This window comes from Pinus tabuliformis, chromosome X (genome assembly GCF_031772625.1).
Source record: "Pinus tabuliformis cultivar Carrire ecotype Pingquan chromosome X, CPIR1, whole genome shotgun sequence".
In the NCBI taxonomy this organism is placed as follows: domain Eukaryota; kingdom Viridiplantae; phylum Streptophyta; class Pinopsida; order Pinales; family Pinaceae; genus Pinus; species Pinus tabuliformis.
The window spans coordinates 436894465-436909806 of NC_142308.1; the positions used below are offsets into that span (position 1 = coordinate 436894465).

The 15342-nt window shown below is 40.6% G+C and overlaps 1 protein-coding gene across 1 annotated transcript in view; it reads left to right on the forward strand.

The window, feature by feature from the left end:
* The first annotated feature begins 663 nt into the window (after nucleotides 1-663).
* The window catches only part of LOC149140443 (uncharacterized), a 170451-nt gene continuing 155772 nt past the window's right edge, over nucleotides 664-15342 (forward strand). Inside the window, exon 1 of the mRNA XM_089446633.1 lies at nucleotides 664-1295. Coding sequence (XP_089302759.1) covers nucleotides 978-1295 — 318 coding nt within the window. The 5' untranslated portion in view covers nucleotides 664-977. The remainder of the gene's footprint in view (nucleotides 1296-15342) is intronic.

Below are 15342 nucleotides of genomic sequence, written 5' to 3' on the forward strand. Positions count from 1 at the left end.
ACATGACAAACATGTCCTTTACTTTGTAGTTTTATAATGATTTGTTATAGCACAATTTGTGCATGGTGAGTCGGGTGTGAAGATAAACAATACTAGGTGTAAAGTTGAATAATGCTAGGTTTCAAAGGAGATGGCAAGAACGAAAATAGTGCTAGGTGGTGAGGAGATGACAAGATTGAGAAGCCTTGACTAAAACACATTATTTGAGCTAAAGTTGTAATAAAAACATATTATCAAAGTAAAAATATTCGACAATTCAAAAATTACTAAAAACACACATTTATTAATTATAATATTCACAAAAATAAATTACCCATGCCAAAATAATAATAATATCACATCAATCCATCACAAATTCCATTCCTTAAATTCAATAAATATGAAATTAATTTTAACTAGTAAATCATAAAAATACAATATTACAATAAACGCTGAATGAAATTTTACACGGGTAACTAATAACTGTTATATGTTAAATATCCCAGCATTTACAGTTACACAGTTACTTAGAGTGGCCCAGAACACGTGGCAGTTAAGTAATGAAAATCCTATGTGAGACGCCACTTTCCGTACGGACATTTACACGTTGTACCCAATATAGATTTATTTATAACGTATAACCACTAGCATGTTGTGAGCCTAAATTAGCCTAAATTAGGAAATGTCAGACCACTCTGTCCAGTATTTTAGTGAATCCTTGAGGCTTGACGCCCTGTTTTTAACTCTTTACAGCTCAATAATTGAGGGTTTGTTATAAATTGACAGGAGGATTCCCTTCCTTTACATAAAGATTCCAGTGTTTGGTACTTTAAGTGCCGCTAGAAGCACCTTTATATATGTATGGCCTGAAGCCTGGGAATTCTCCTATTTTCGCTGGTGACGTCTCTTCTGGCGAGAAATTCCGCTTAGTTAGGGTATCAAGAAGATCCAGAATCCTTATTGACGCGAAATTCAGGGGTTGAAATTCGACAAGTACCATGAGATTGCGCAAGCCAAAAAGCAGTCCAAGGTTAGAGTTCAGGTCTGTAGACAATGCATGGTATGATGTATCGGTGAAGCTTATAAAATCTTCGTATCTCGCGATGCATTACACAGAGTTTCCAGAGGAAGAAGATGAAAAGCTGCAATTGAAAGATATTAAAACGGCAGAGGAAGTGAGGTCGAGGTTTCGATTCTTGTCCAAACAGCTGCAAGATCAGCATTGCGACCAAGTGAAAGAGGGTATGGTCATATGTACTTCTTGCTCAGCGAACGAGGGCGAAGATTTTAAATTTTACGATGCCACTGTGGAACAGGTTAGTTAATTTCTTATTTCTTGCGAGCACCTTTTCTCGTTCGAAGGAAATTGAGTTCTTCACTGTAAAAGCACCTCTTCCGTCCTTGTGTATTCCGCATTAGTTAAGGGCCTCTTCCCTCGTGTATTTTACATTGGTCGAGGGGGCATGTTTGGGGGGTTATAAAAGTCCTTTGTATGCCATGAAGCTTATGCCAACGAACGACGTTACATAGCAGTCGTGATCTTTGTCTTTAACATTTCTTGATTGAAACGGGATGGATGACATTGCTTGATTAAAACGGGATGCGTATGCCTTTTGCTTGATCTCCACCCGTTTCTTTTTGGGCTGTTGGTTGAGGGGTCAGGTATGTGGCCTATCAAATTTCCTACATACAAATGGAGGTGGTTACATAATTTCTAACATATTGCTGACACATTGATAGATTGAAACAGAATGCTTATGCCTTTTGCTCGGGTTCTATTCCTTCCTCTTCGGCTCTGTGATGTGATTGCGTGTATGTATGAAAAAGTAGGATATGTCCATGTTGTGTGGAATTTTTTCTACGTCTAAAAGTTCCTATTCCCTGGCGGCCTCTCTAAAGTTTTTTCTTTTTGGGACTTCAAATATAGTGCTACTTTCATGAGATGGTTACATGGTGCCATTTACTGGCATGAACGGTACTACATCATGTATTTTTATGTATGTGTGGATGTGTGTCTAGAGGCAAAATGTTGTTAGATGACATGCGGTGAGATAAATTTACTACAAGAGGAATTCATCGAGATGGAAGATGGCTAATGGAAAGTAATATTAAATATTCACAACTAGGGTCATCATGACCATTTGGTGCAAGGCCCCTTTTAGTCATTGGGGGAAGCATTATACATGCACTAATCCCATACATCATTAGCTTAGTCAAGAGGCTTGGTGTTCTCTAATATGAGGAGGGGCCAAAATCATATTTACTTATTATTCTTGGTTGCTTGGTGTTCTTTAATATGAGGAGGGGCCAAAATCATATTTACTTATTATTCTTGGTTTGGCTAGGAGGCCATCGTGTCCACCACCCCCCCTCTCCCTATGCTTTGAAACCATTGAAATTGCTTGGTTACCTTGTGGCGAGCCTTGTTCTCACCTTGGTGAGAATGTGTTGATGGGCCTAGCTGACTTTTGAGTAATAGTATAGTGGGTATGATTATCCTAAATCTTGAGCATTCTTTGCCTTTTGTTTTGAAAACATACACTTACCCTATGAGTGTCCTCATCCTCATTGCTTGTCTTTGATTTATTCTCCTTCCTTGTCTTTGTCTAAGAGAAACAATGATAGATGACCATTTCTATTCATATCCTAGTTGGAGTTGCCTTCTCAAACTCTTCACCATAATTGTGAAATCATCCATTCCAATGATGATTACATCAGCTTAATAGAACATTGGATGGATGAAATCTGTTGAAATAACCACAAGACTTGGTTCAGTTTGGGCCAGTGTTACTTGGGAGCAGGAGGGAAAACGGGGTAGGAGCGACATTTTAAGAAGCTCCCGGTTTGGGAGCGAATCCCGGAGTGTTTTTTATATAATATATATATATATATATATTTTATATTTTGATACATATATGTCAACAAAAACATGTAGAATGATGAACTAGATATAAAAAACATAAAAAAACATAGATTGAACCATATAACAACAATCATCTAGAAGTTATAATCTTCATCAACCACGTCCACAAGTTATAACATAGTAACATACAACATATTGAGTCTCATGATTCATCAATCTTAAAGTTTCAAGCTTTCAAAATTTAATATATAACATTTATCATCATTGATCACCAAAGTTGTACTTGTAAGCTAAGTGTAACCATTACAACAAAATAATATCTAACATGAAATGAAATGTTATAAAATGAAATGAAATAACTTTCAACCTTCATGAAGCATCATATTCATAATTCATTAGTAATGAGTTATAATTGCCAACTTCAAACTTAAATTGTCATATATTGTTTAAAAAAATATCATAATAAATATGAAAGAGTCAATAGTTATAAAAACTACTAGAAACTAGAAAAGACAAGTAAATCTATTATTTATTGCTTATGCTTGGGCCTCTTGCCACCATGAGAAATGTCTAATTTTTTAGTCTTGTTGGAAACTCAGGATCTTTGTCATTAATATCACCCTCTAAGCATTAATATCCAGAGGTATCTTTGTCATTACCTCTGTATCTGTATATGTAGAAATTTCTTATTTCCCACCTCGGTTTTCAGTTTCTCCTTATTTCTCCCATATAGTTAAATACCCTTTCCCATAACCATACATTTAACAAGCTGGAAAAAATAAATTTGCTGAAAACACAAATTCTGGAAATTTTACAAAATGCTGGAAATTGCAAAAATAAAAATCAGCAGTAATAAACAGCCATTAAAACACATTTAAACACTGAGATTTTTGGTCAATGTGACCCTGGAAAAACCCCCTACAACTCTCGGGGAAAACCAGTTTGAGAGCTCTTCTTTATTTCTGGAAAATGCCTTTTTACAGTAAGAGAAATATTCAGTAAAAATTAGCAAGAAAACTTTTACAACTTATCTCAGCCTTGCTGAAACTCAGCCTTGTTGAAACTCTGCCCTGCTAAAACTCCGCCCTGCTGAAACTCCGCTGCTGAAACTCCGCTGTGCTGAAACTCCGCTGCTGAAACTTCGCAGCTCACTGTCCAGAAATCTCCCTTGCTCTCTTGCTCTCCTTCTCTCAATCTGCTCATGAAAGAATTAATGACCTTTTCCTCCTTTAATCTAACCCCAAGCGACTTTTGGGTGATCCAAGTGACTTTTGGGTGATCCCTAAATCCAATGGCTGAAATAGATTGAGATCTAAGGCTGAGATTAAATGCTCATTTAAATCTCACTTTTTATTTTTTAATTCACCCCACTTTAATAAAGACCCACTTAGTCATTTATTTCCAAAGTCACTTTTCCTTTCTAATTTTTCATTGACTTTATAAAAGTCACTTTAAAATGAGACTTAGTAACTTTATCACTTAAAGTCACTTTTAAATTAGATTTAACTTTATAAAATTATAAAGTCATTTTAGGAGAAAAATTAAATTCTTTTGGACACTTTTCCCTAGGCCTAAGGGAACCACCTGTCCTCCGGTACCAAATTTCAACACTCCCTCTTACTGAGGAAGGTGTTCCTCACCACACCCATCTTGTCTCTGAAGTAGACATGCTTGCCCCGTGGTAAGGCTTTGGTAAGAATATCTGCAACCTGCTCATCAGTGGAAATATACTCAAGCTTCACAGCGCCCTTCTGAACATAGTCTCTGATGAAATGATATCTGATCCCGATATGCTTTGACCTGTCATGAAATACTGGATTCTCCGTGAGTTTAATGCAACTCTGATTATCACAGTAAATCACTGAAGGTCTCAACGGCTGACCAAATAAGCCAAATAACATCTTGCGAAGCCAGATAGCCTCACAACTAGTTAGACTGGCTGCCATATACTCTGCTTCCGCTGAACTCAGTGCTACTAACTGCTGCTTCCGGCTGAACCATGACACTACTGCTGAACCCAACCCAGAACAGCACCCTGAAGTGCTCTTCCTATCAGAAGCACAACCTGCCCAATCAGAATCAGTGTATCTTGCCAATCTCACTCCATCTCCTTGCCTGTAGTCCAGACCATAATCCACTGTCCCCTGCAAGTACCGCAAAATGTGTTTTGCAGCCACCCAGTGAACCTTCCTAGGCTCACACATAAACTGACTCATCGTGTTGACTGCAAAACAGATATCTGGTCTAGTGTTGACCAAATACATCAAGGAACCAATCAGCTGCCTGTACAATGTGGGATCCACCAACTCGGAATCCGAAGCATGAAGCTTCTTCTAGTTGGTGATCATCGGTGTCGACATGGGTCTACAATCCTCCATGTGGAATCTGCTAAGGATGTCCACAATATACTTCCCCTGCCCCAGGAAGAAATGCCCCTCCTCCTGCCACACCTCCAAGCCCAAAAAGTAATGCATCAAGCCGATGTCCTTCATCTCAAACTCCGTCACAAGATCTCTCTTGCAGTGCTCTATGAGTCTCTCTGCACCTGTAATGACCAAGTCATCCACATACAACACCAGAATGAGAGGCTCCTCACCAATCACAATAAAGTAAAGGTTCGGATCTGCCTCACTCTTTGTGAAACCCATCCCCTGCAAATATGTATCTATCCTGGAGTACCAAGCTCTGGGAGCTTGCTTCAGGCCATAAAGGGCCTTCTTCAGTCTGCACACATGGGACTCCTTCCCATGCATCTCAAAGCCCTGTGGCTGCTCAATGTACACCTCCTCCTGTATGAAGCCATTGAGAAATGCAGTCTTCACATCCATCTGGTGGATCTTCCAACCCATCTCTGCTGCTATCGATATAATGGAGCGGATCGAAGTATATCGAGCCACGGGAGCGAAGGTCTCCTCATAATCAACTCCCTCTACCTGGGAGAACCCTCTAGCCACAAACCTTGCTTTGAATTTCTCAATGCTGCCATCTGCAACATGCTTTACCTTGTAAAGCCATCTGAAAGTAACCGCGGATTTTCCCTCAGGCCTCGGCACCACCTCCCAAACATCATTCTTCATGATAGAAGAATACTCCTCCTGCATGGCCTCTCTCCAGACTTGCTGGCTAGCTGCCTCCTCATAGCTAGAAGGCTCAGAGTCAAGGATGCTGGTAACCATCGCCATATAGCTACAAAACCTCTCAGGTGGTCTACTCTCTCTGACCAGCCTCTTCGGCTCAGCAATAGATGAGGCATCTCTCAAGGTGTCCTGAAGCCACTTGGGCTTCCTCTTCCCTGAGCGCACTTCTCCCACCGGAGAATGAAACTCCTCCTCCTCATCATCATCAGGAGCCTGAACTCTTGACTGTCTGTCTGCTGTCCTCTTGCCTGCACTTGAACCTGTAGAAGCTGAGGTACCGTGTGAACTGTCCATCAGTGGACTCCCTAGTGAACTGCTCTGTGAACTGCTCTGCATGCTGCTCGGAGCACCACCCCTCTGGCTCGGTGAGCCACTGCTCACTGACGGACCTGACATCCTCATAGATGTACCTCCTGATCCTCCTGATCCTCCTGATCCCTGCCCACTGGATCCCTGCGACTGACTCAACTGCTGCTGAGGGTCTGGCTGATCCAGATACTCTAACTCCCGTGACCTCCTAAAGGTCCTGTCCTCCTCGAACTTCACATCCCGTCTGACAACAACTCTCCTCTGTGCATGAATGTAAATCCGAAAGGCCTTTGAGGTCTCACTGTAGCCCACAAAGATACCCTTCTCTGCGGTGGGCTCTAGTTTGGTCCTCTTCTCCTTGGGTATATAGGAGTATGTAATGCATCCAAAGATATGAAGATGACCATTATCAGGCTTCTTCCCAGAGAAAGCCTCCTCCGGAGTCATGTGCCCCAAGGCACGATGCAGACTCTTGTTCTGCAAGTAAACAGCTGTGTTGCAGACCTCTGCCCACAAGAACAATGGCAACCCCTGATCATGTAACATGGCTTTGGCAGCCCCTATGATGGATCTGTTCTTCCTCTCTGCAACCCCGTTCTGCTGGAGGTTGTAAGGAACAGTGAACTCCCCCCTAATGCCTGCCTCCGCGCAATAGTCAACAAACTCTCCAAGGGTGTACTCTCCTCCATTGTCCGACCTCAGGGACTTGATCTTTCGACCTGTCTGTGTCTCCACAAGAGCTCTGAACTCTTGAAACCGCTTGAAGACCTCACTCTTGGTCTTCAAAAAATAAATCCAGGTCCTCCTGGAGTGATCATCAATGAATAAAACATAGTACTCATATCCATTCAAGGAAACATGAGACATCCGACCGCTCACATCGGAATGGATCAAATCAAGTATCCCAGTCGCTCTGCTGTCACTGCTGGGAAAAGGGGATTTGGCAAACTTGCCCATCGCACAACCTCTGCAAGTATCAAAGTGATCAGTACTGAAATCTGGCACACCTGTAGTGATCTCCCGCAATGTCCTCAAGGCTCCATGATACATATGTCCCATCCTGCGGTGCCAAATCTCACACAGCTCAGAACTGCTAGCTCTGCTGTCAGTACTATTGCTCAATGCCAAAAGGGGCTGGAATGCAAACTTGTACACCTTTGCATGGCGTACACCTATCACTCTAGCTGAATCAGCTGGAGTGCCCCTGGGATACATCGACACCTGTCCTCCCCTGAACAGTACCTCATATCCTCTGTCCTCCAAAGCTGAGACGGATATGAGGTTCTTCCTCATCCCTGACACATAAAGAACATCTGACACTTTCAAGGGAGGTTTGGAATCCCTCTGAAATGTCAGTGTCCCCACCCCGATTGCTCTAACAACTCTGTCATCACTGAGTACTACCTCTATATCAGTGCCACTCTCTGAAAGCTCTGAAAAGTACTCACGGACTCCTGTCATGTGACGTGAAGCCCCACTGTCCACATATCAGATACCTGAAGATGCTCTGCTAATCGAGGGAAAAGCATGCTCCCTCTAAACCTGTGTGGCAGGTGATCCTGCACTAGAGGACTCACACGTAGTGAACGCAAACTCTCGGTCAAAACGACCTGCAAAGTCCTCAATATCTGCTGAAGCTGCCACGTCTTGGTTCTTCCCCTTCTTCTTCTTCTTCTCGGACACACAACTGCATAGTGTCCCATCTTTTGACAATTCCAACACTTCACCTTGGAATAGTCCTTCTGTGTGTTCCCCTGTTTACCTTTACCTTTGCCTTTGCCCCCACCACTGCTTGTGGAAGCCTGCTTCTTCCCTTTGCCTTTCTTGCCTCCTGCCACCAGTGCTACATCCTCATCCTGCTCAACTGGCTTGGCTGCCCCAAGCCAACCTTTCCTGATCTCTGTCTGAATGCAATCATCCCAAAACCTCTCCCATGTGGGAAGGGTTTCACGTGCACAAACCCCATCAACAAAGTTCAATCATGAACGGGGGAGGCCATTCACTGCAATCCGCACCAACTCAGTGGGTGGAATGGCCTCTCCAATCGCTGCCAACTCATCTCTCACATTAGTAATCTTTGTGAAATATCCAGCTGCACTATCATTACCCATCTTAATGTTCTTCAGCTTCTCCTTCAGGACCATCTTCCGATTCTCATTGGTACTCTGGTAGAGATTGGACAATGCTGTCCACATCTCATAGGCATTGCGCTTTCCTCTCACATGAGGAATGCAATGGTCTTTGATTCCGTCTAGAATCAACCGCTTACCCTTGTTGTTCTTTTTATTATAAGCTGTCAACTGAGTAGCATCAGTAGGCACAACAATAGGGTTCTGTGTGGTATGCACCATGATATCCCAGACTTCTGCCTCCTCAAAGATACTCTGCATTCTCTCTTTCCAAACGCTGTAATTTGTATGCCCATCCAGCCTATCCTCCACCCTCAATCCCAATGACATCCTGCTGTCCTAAAACTGAAAAATAGCACTGCTGTAGTAAAGATAAAACTGCTGTTTATGAAAAAATCAACTTGCTGGAATTTTCTGAGTGAAAAATCAGCAGCTGTAATTTTTCCTTTTGTTGTCCCAAACTGTCCTTTAGCACTCAAGCTCTGATACCATGTAGAAATTTCTCATTTCCCACCCCGGTTTTCAGTTTCTCCTTATTTCTCCCATATAGTTAAATGCCCTTTCCCATAACCATACATTTAACAAGCTGGAAAAAATAAATTTGCTGAAAACACAAATTCTGGAAATTTTACAGAATGCTGGAAATTGCAGAAATAAAAATCAGCAGTAATAAACAGCCATTAAAACACATTTAAACACTGAGATTTTTGGTCAATGTGACCCTAGAAAAACCCCCTACAACTCTTGGGGAAAACCAGTTTGAGAGCTCTTCTTTATTTCTGGAAAATGCCTTTTTACAGTAAGAGAAATATTCAGCAAAAATCAGCAAGCAAACTTTTACAACTTATCTCAGCCTTGCTGAAACTCAGCCTTGTTGAAACTCCACCTTGCTGAAACTCCGCCCTGCTGAAACTCCGCTGTACAAACTTGCTGAAACTTCGCCCTGTTGAAACTTCGCTGTACAGATTTGCTGAAACTCCGCTGCTGAAACTCCGCTCTGCTAAAACTCCGCTGCTGAAACTCCGCAACTCACTGTCCAGAAATCTCCCTTGCTCTCTTTCTCTCAATCTGCTCATGAAAGAATTAATGACCTTTTTCTCCTTTACCTCCTTTAATCTAACCCCAAATGACTTTTGGGTGATCCAAGTGACTTTTGGGTGATCCTTAAATCCAATGGCTGAAATAGATTGAGATCTAAGGATTAAATGCTCATTTAAATCTCACTTTTTATTTTTTAATTCACCCCACTTTAATAAAGACCCACTTAGTCATTTATTTCCAAAGTCACTTTTCCTTTCTAATTTTTCATTGACTTTATAAAAGTCACTTTAAAATTAGACTTAGTAACTTTATCACTAAAAGTCACTTTTAAATTAGATTTAACTTTATAAAATTATAAAGTCACTTTAGGAGAAAAATTAAATTCTTTTGGACACTTTTCCCTAGGCCAAAGATCAAACCCTAAGGGAACCACCTGTCCTCGGATACCAAATTTCAACAGTATAGGGATCTTTGTCATTAATATCACCCTCTAAGCATTAACATAAGATAGAAAAAGCATAACATGTCAAGTCAAGATTTTGTTTGAATGATGCATACATTTTTAGGAGGGTCATGATAGAGGAGTTCGACAACTAATGTCACTAACATCAAGGTATATAGAGGGATTGGTGCTCTTGATTAAATACGAGTTCCATACCCTAATACACGACAAAATTCAATGGAAACATTGCAATCCTGAAATCCTGAAAAACTGATAAGTCTGTAGGATTTTGAATGAAATCTAAAATTCTACTTTCTCCATATGAAATCCAATGAGGTCGGAACCACTCTCAAACATCCCGAGTCATTTCATGGTAATGTTAAAAATTTAAGTAAAATGATGAAAATGAAGATTAAGGAAAATGTCACTTTTACTTTAAGAATTTAACATTACCATAAATCGCATATCAATACTAGGGCCATAGGCTTGATCATTAAGCTGCCCCACTCAAAACTTACTTGTTTTTTTGAAAAAAAATTGCATTTGGAACATTACTGCAAATTTTTTTTTGCAAAAAAGGCTAAACACCCCTGAAAAGGTAGGGAGTGTTTTTTTTTTAGGGAGCGCGCTCCCGACCCACTCTAGAGTCGCTCCCGCCCGGAGCGCAGATTGGGAGCGGGATCGGGGGGTGGAGGGGGGCATTCCCCCGCAACATTGGTTTGGGCCTAGTGCCTCATGATCATAATTTTACTTTGGCTCCATGCTTAAAGATGATCAAATTTCTCCTTGATATCCACATAATTTTATACCTCCCTATTTTTGTTTGTAATCAAACACAAGGGAAGATATTAGATTGTGTTTGAATTTCTTATGTGGCTATATTGGATCTTTGACTTCACCTGGTAACTACGTCCTTTAGTTAGTTAACATGTTAGAAAAAGAATAAGACCTTTGTGCATATAGTGTAATTTTGTGTGATTTCCGTCCTCTCATTTCCTAATTTATTTAAAATAGTTTCATTTCATAGTTAGATTCATTTTGCTTTCTTAATTATGTCGCTAGGCATGTCTATTTTGGAATTGGGCTTCCAAAATTTTAATATAATTATTAGGTGGATGGTAGGGATTTAACCTCCATAGAATATTCTAGAATATTCTTTGTAGTATACACAAATCAAATGCTCAAATATTTTTCCAAGGTAGTTATGCCCTTTTTCTTCCTTTTCAAATTCATTAATTACAAAAATGTGATATGAACAAGTGTCATATTAAATGAGTTATGGTTTTTGGGGCTTGTGGTATTGATAAGCCATGGTATTGTAAGAAAGCCTATTTATAGATTAAGAATCTCCATGATAAAGTGGGGGTGAATATCCATGGTTAAGAATCTTGTTACATGTATATATGTTTAACTTATATATTAATTCTTTTTATCATTAACAATAATAATAGTAATTTTAAATAAAGTTAGAATTTGGTTAATTATTGTGATTTTTTTAATTTTAGCATTTTGAACTATATGATGAAGTAAGTGTTTTGATGCTTATTATAGGTTGATAACTATCGACATTTACCAACCATTTGATTTATATGGCTCCACTAGTATAGTGGCATTTGTGTTTCATTACATTTCCTTTTTGTATGATTTTAACAATAGTTTATCAAGGGGGGTAAATTGGCCCTTGTTGTCATGTCTCCAAAGTTAGATACTATGTGGATTATAGGCTTGGATGGTCATGAAACTGGAGATTTTGGAGTTTTCATACACTCCTATTGTGAGAGTGCATGTGATCGGGTAGGAGCTAGATGTTGCCCATTTAGGGTTGACTACCTTAGAGACATACTTTGTCGAGTGTGGTGTTGTTGCATGCACATGGTTCTTGTTCTAGCTTCTCAGATCCAGGGTTGTCTCTCTTATACATTCCATCATACAACTGTGCTCTTCGACAATGGTATAGTAGATCTTGCCCCCTATACACTTCATATCTCATGTGCTAGCAAATATTACTTCACGATGATTTCCTCTAGTTGTTATGATTCCATGTGTTGTTTCCTAGCTCTGAAATGGTGTTGATAGTTTTGACTTGTTTGTAACAATGTTATGATATTATGTTAAAATTGGAAATTAGGGCCAAACTCCATGTGGGTCATCTTATTTATGGCAGCTGATATTTTTCTTGGATTCCTCTCGTCGAGAGGTATAGGATTGATCTAACGATCATACGATTCCGACATGTATTTATGGAGATATGAATTTATTTGTATATACTTGACAATTGTCAAGGTCGGCCAACAAGATAAAGTGTGGCACACCCCCAGCTTAACCTCAACGATTCATATAAAAGGAAGATACCTTGTGGCATTATTTCAGATCATCTCAACACTCATCTTCTCTCTCTTCATCTCATTTGGTCAACGTAGGAGCAATTTCTCTCACATGTGCAAGAGGAAAGACGATTTTTTGTTTTTAAGGTAGCGTTGATTGTTTTAAGGGCAACGTTAACTTTTTGGGCAGCGTTGACTTTTCTGGGTTGCGTTGACCAAGGAGCAGGGCTGTTATATGATGCATTGACCAAGCGTTGACCTGCGCACACTGTTTGGGTGCTACGTGACCGAATTGTTGACTAGTTAGGGTTGACCGCAGGCAGCTGATCATTGACTGCGGTTTTGATCATTGACTGAGGGTTGTTTTGAGCTGCCGAAGTTTGCTGTTGAAGGCTGAGTTCTTCAAGGTTGACTAGAGGTCAATCCGGGGCTGTTTGACTAGCTTTGACTTTGCTGGTTGCTGATTTATTATTGCTGATATAAAATATCAGACTTGTGATATTGTACTATCTCTCTCTCTCTGCTGAATTATTGAAGATCATAGAAGAATTGATCAAGGGGTTTCCCCACATTGGGGTTTGTCCTTGGCTAGCCGCCACATCTGGTGTCTCTTGTCTTGGCTTGTCTTCTGTCGATTTATTTATGTTCTATCAGCATTTTATTTTGTGTTAATGTGATTGCCAAACAATTAAATTGACATTGGGCTAATAAGAAGAAATTGAAGTAAATTGCACTAAGCATAGAACATACCATAACTTAACATGGTATCAGAGCTGAGGTGAAGACAAAGCCCAAGCAAGAGCAAGAGCAAGAGCAATCACCGAAGACTGTTGGAAAAAGTCTTAAGACTTCATGGGTTCCTCATCACACTTCCCCGCCGAAGACAAGCTCTATGAGAAGTTTGACTATCATAGATGGAAGATGTCTCTCGATTTGACATTGGAAGAGCAGGAAGTGTTGGACTATGTGAGAGGCAGAATTACAGAGCCTCCATCAAATGCACCGGTTGCTACAAGGAACAAGTGGACTAAGGGTGAAGTCAAAGTGAAGAAGATCATCCGGGACTCTATTGACAAGCGCCTGGTGGCCTACGTTTCTAAGCTAAACACCTCCAAGGAGATCTATGATAGACTGGTAAGCTTGTTTAAAGTTAGTGATGCAAATCAAGTTTTGTTCCTCAAAAATAAGCTGAAGGAAATTAAGAAGGGCAAAGATGAGGATATGCAATCCTACTTCTTAAGGATCACCAAGATCAAGAATGATCTCCTATCAATTGGGGAAGTCATTCCTGATAGGGAACTGACTATCACAACTCTTGGAGGGCTCCAATCCAAATGGTATGTATTTAGAACCACTCTTCTCAACAATAATGTAATTTCAGGATTTGAGGAATTGATGGCAAGATGCATTCAAGAAGAGACTAGGATGGAAGAGCAGGAAATGCCTTCAATTAAAGGCAATCCCACTGCTTTCTCATCTCATGCTAAAAGGAGAAATAATTTTGGGTTTAAATCCAAAGGAAAGGCCAGATTGAAAGGTGGAAGGAAGGGAAGATGTTTCGTTTGCAATAAATTCGACCACTATGTGAGGGAGTGTCCAAATAGGAAGGACACATCTCATGACGATGATCAAAATCACTCCTAGGGCAATTCCAACCACAATCAAAGGAATGGTAGGTTCAATGGCAAAGGAAAGAGGAATGCCGGAAATCAAGGAAGTGGTCAACCCTCCAAGAAGGCAAGAAACTCCAGGTATGAATCTAATGTTGTTAACAATAAGCAAGATGAATATTATCTGATATCGACCCTCTGTACTACTTCTCCTCCAGACTCGTTGGGCAATTGGCTTATTGATAGTGGTGCCTCAAGGCACTTCACTGGTTACAAGGAAGCTCTCTCTAATTCGATAGAGAAGGAGACCAACCTGGAGATTATTCTTGGAGATAACTCCACCTATCCCGCAAAGGGTGTAGGGAATGTTACTCTTCAATAAATTAGGGTAACACAATTCATTTGCAAGAAGTCCTATATGTACCTGATCTCAAGAAGAACCTGGTGTCCATTTCGACAATGGAAACAAAGGCTACAAGGTGGCCTTCATTGATGGCAAGGTACGTGTATGGAAAAATAATTTTAAAGATGCTTTCACTTTTGGGTTTTGAGTTGACTCTCTATATCAAGTTGGAGGAAGTCCGTTGGGAGTCATGTCTTGTGACACATGTCTTCAGTGCGAACTATGGCACCAGAGGTTTGCCCACCTTCATTATAAGGCTCTACCCGATGTGAGACAGATGGTGACCAGGATGCCTGAGTTTAAAGTAGAGCAAGAAGTTGTATGTCCGGGATGTGTCGAAGGAAAGCTCAAAAGGGAACCATTCCCCTCAAGCCATAACAAGACCTCCGATATATTGCAGTTGGTTCACTCCGACATATCTCGTATGATGCCTGTGAACTCTTTAGGAAGATATTTATATTATTTCACTTTTACAGATGACCATTCTCGCAAGACGTGGATATACTTAAGGATCAAGATCTTAAGGACTGATAATGGGACCGAGTATGAAAAAGAAGGATCAAGATCTTAAGGACTGATAATGGGACCGAGTATGAATCCAATGAGTTCCATGACTTTTGCAAAGAGGCTGGCATTAAGAGGGAGACCACACCACCATACACTTTTGAGTAGAATGGTGTGGCGGAAAGGAAGAATCGTATGATTGTGGAAGCTATTCATGCTATGCTCCATGATCAAAGGCTTCCAAAGTTTCTATGGGTCGAAGCTGCGAATACTGCCGTATATGTTCAAAACCGATGCCCTCATCAAGCATTGGGTTCCAAGACTCCCGAAGAGATGTTCACTAGTAAGAAACCTGATGTCTCTCATTTTAGAATTTTTGGAAGTCTCGTATATTTTCATGTGCCAAAAGAGCAAAGGAATAAATTGGGTGCATCTGGAAAGAAGGGAATCTTCGTGGGCTATAGTGAAAATTCTAAGGGCTATAAAATCTATGTGGTTGGTCGAAGGGAAGTCGAGATTAGTCATGATGTCACCTTTGACGAAGACATGGCTCTTAGCAAGGTTGACAATCTTCCTATTCCCAGGAAAACTAAAGAAGCTG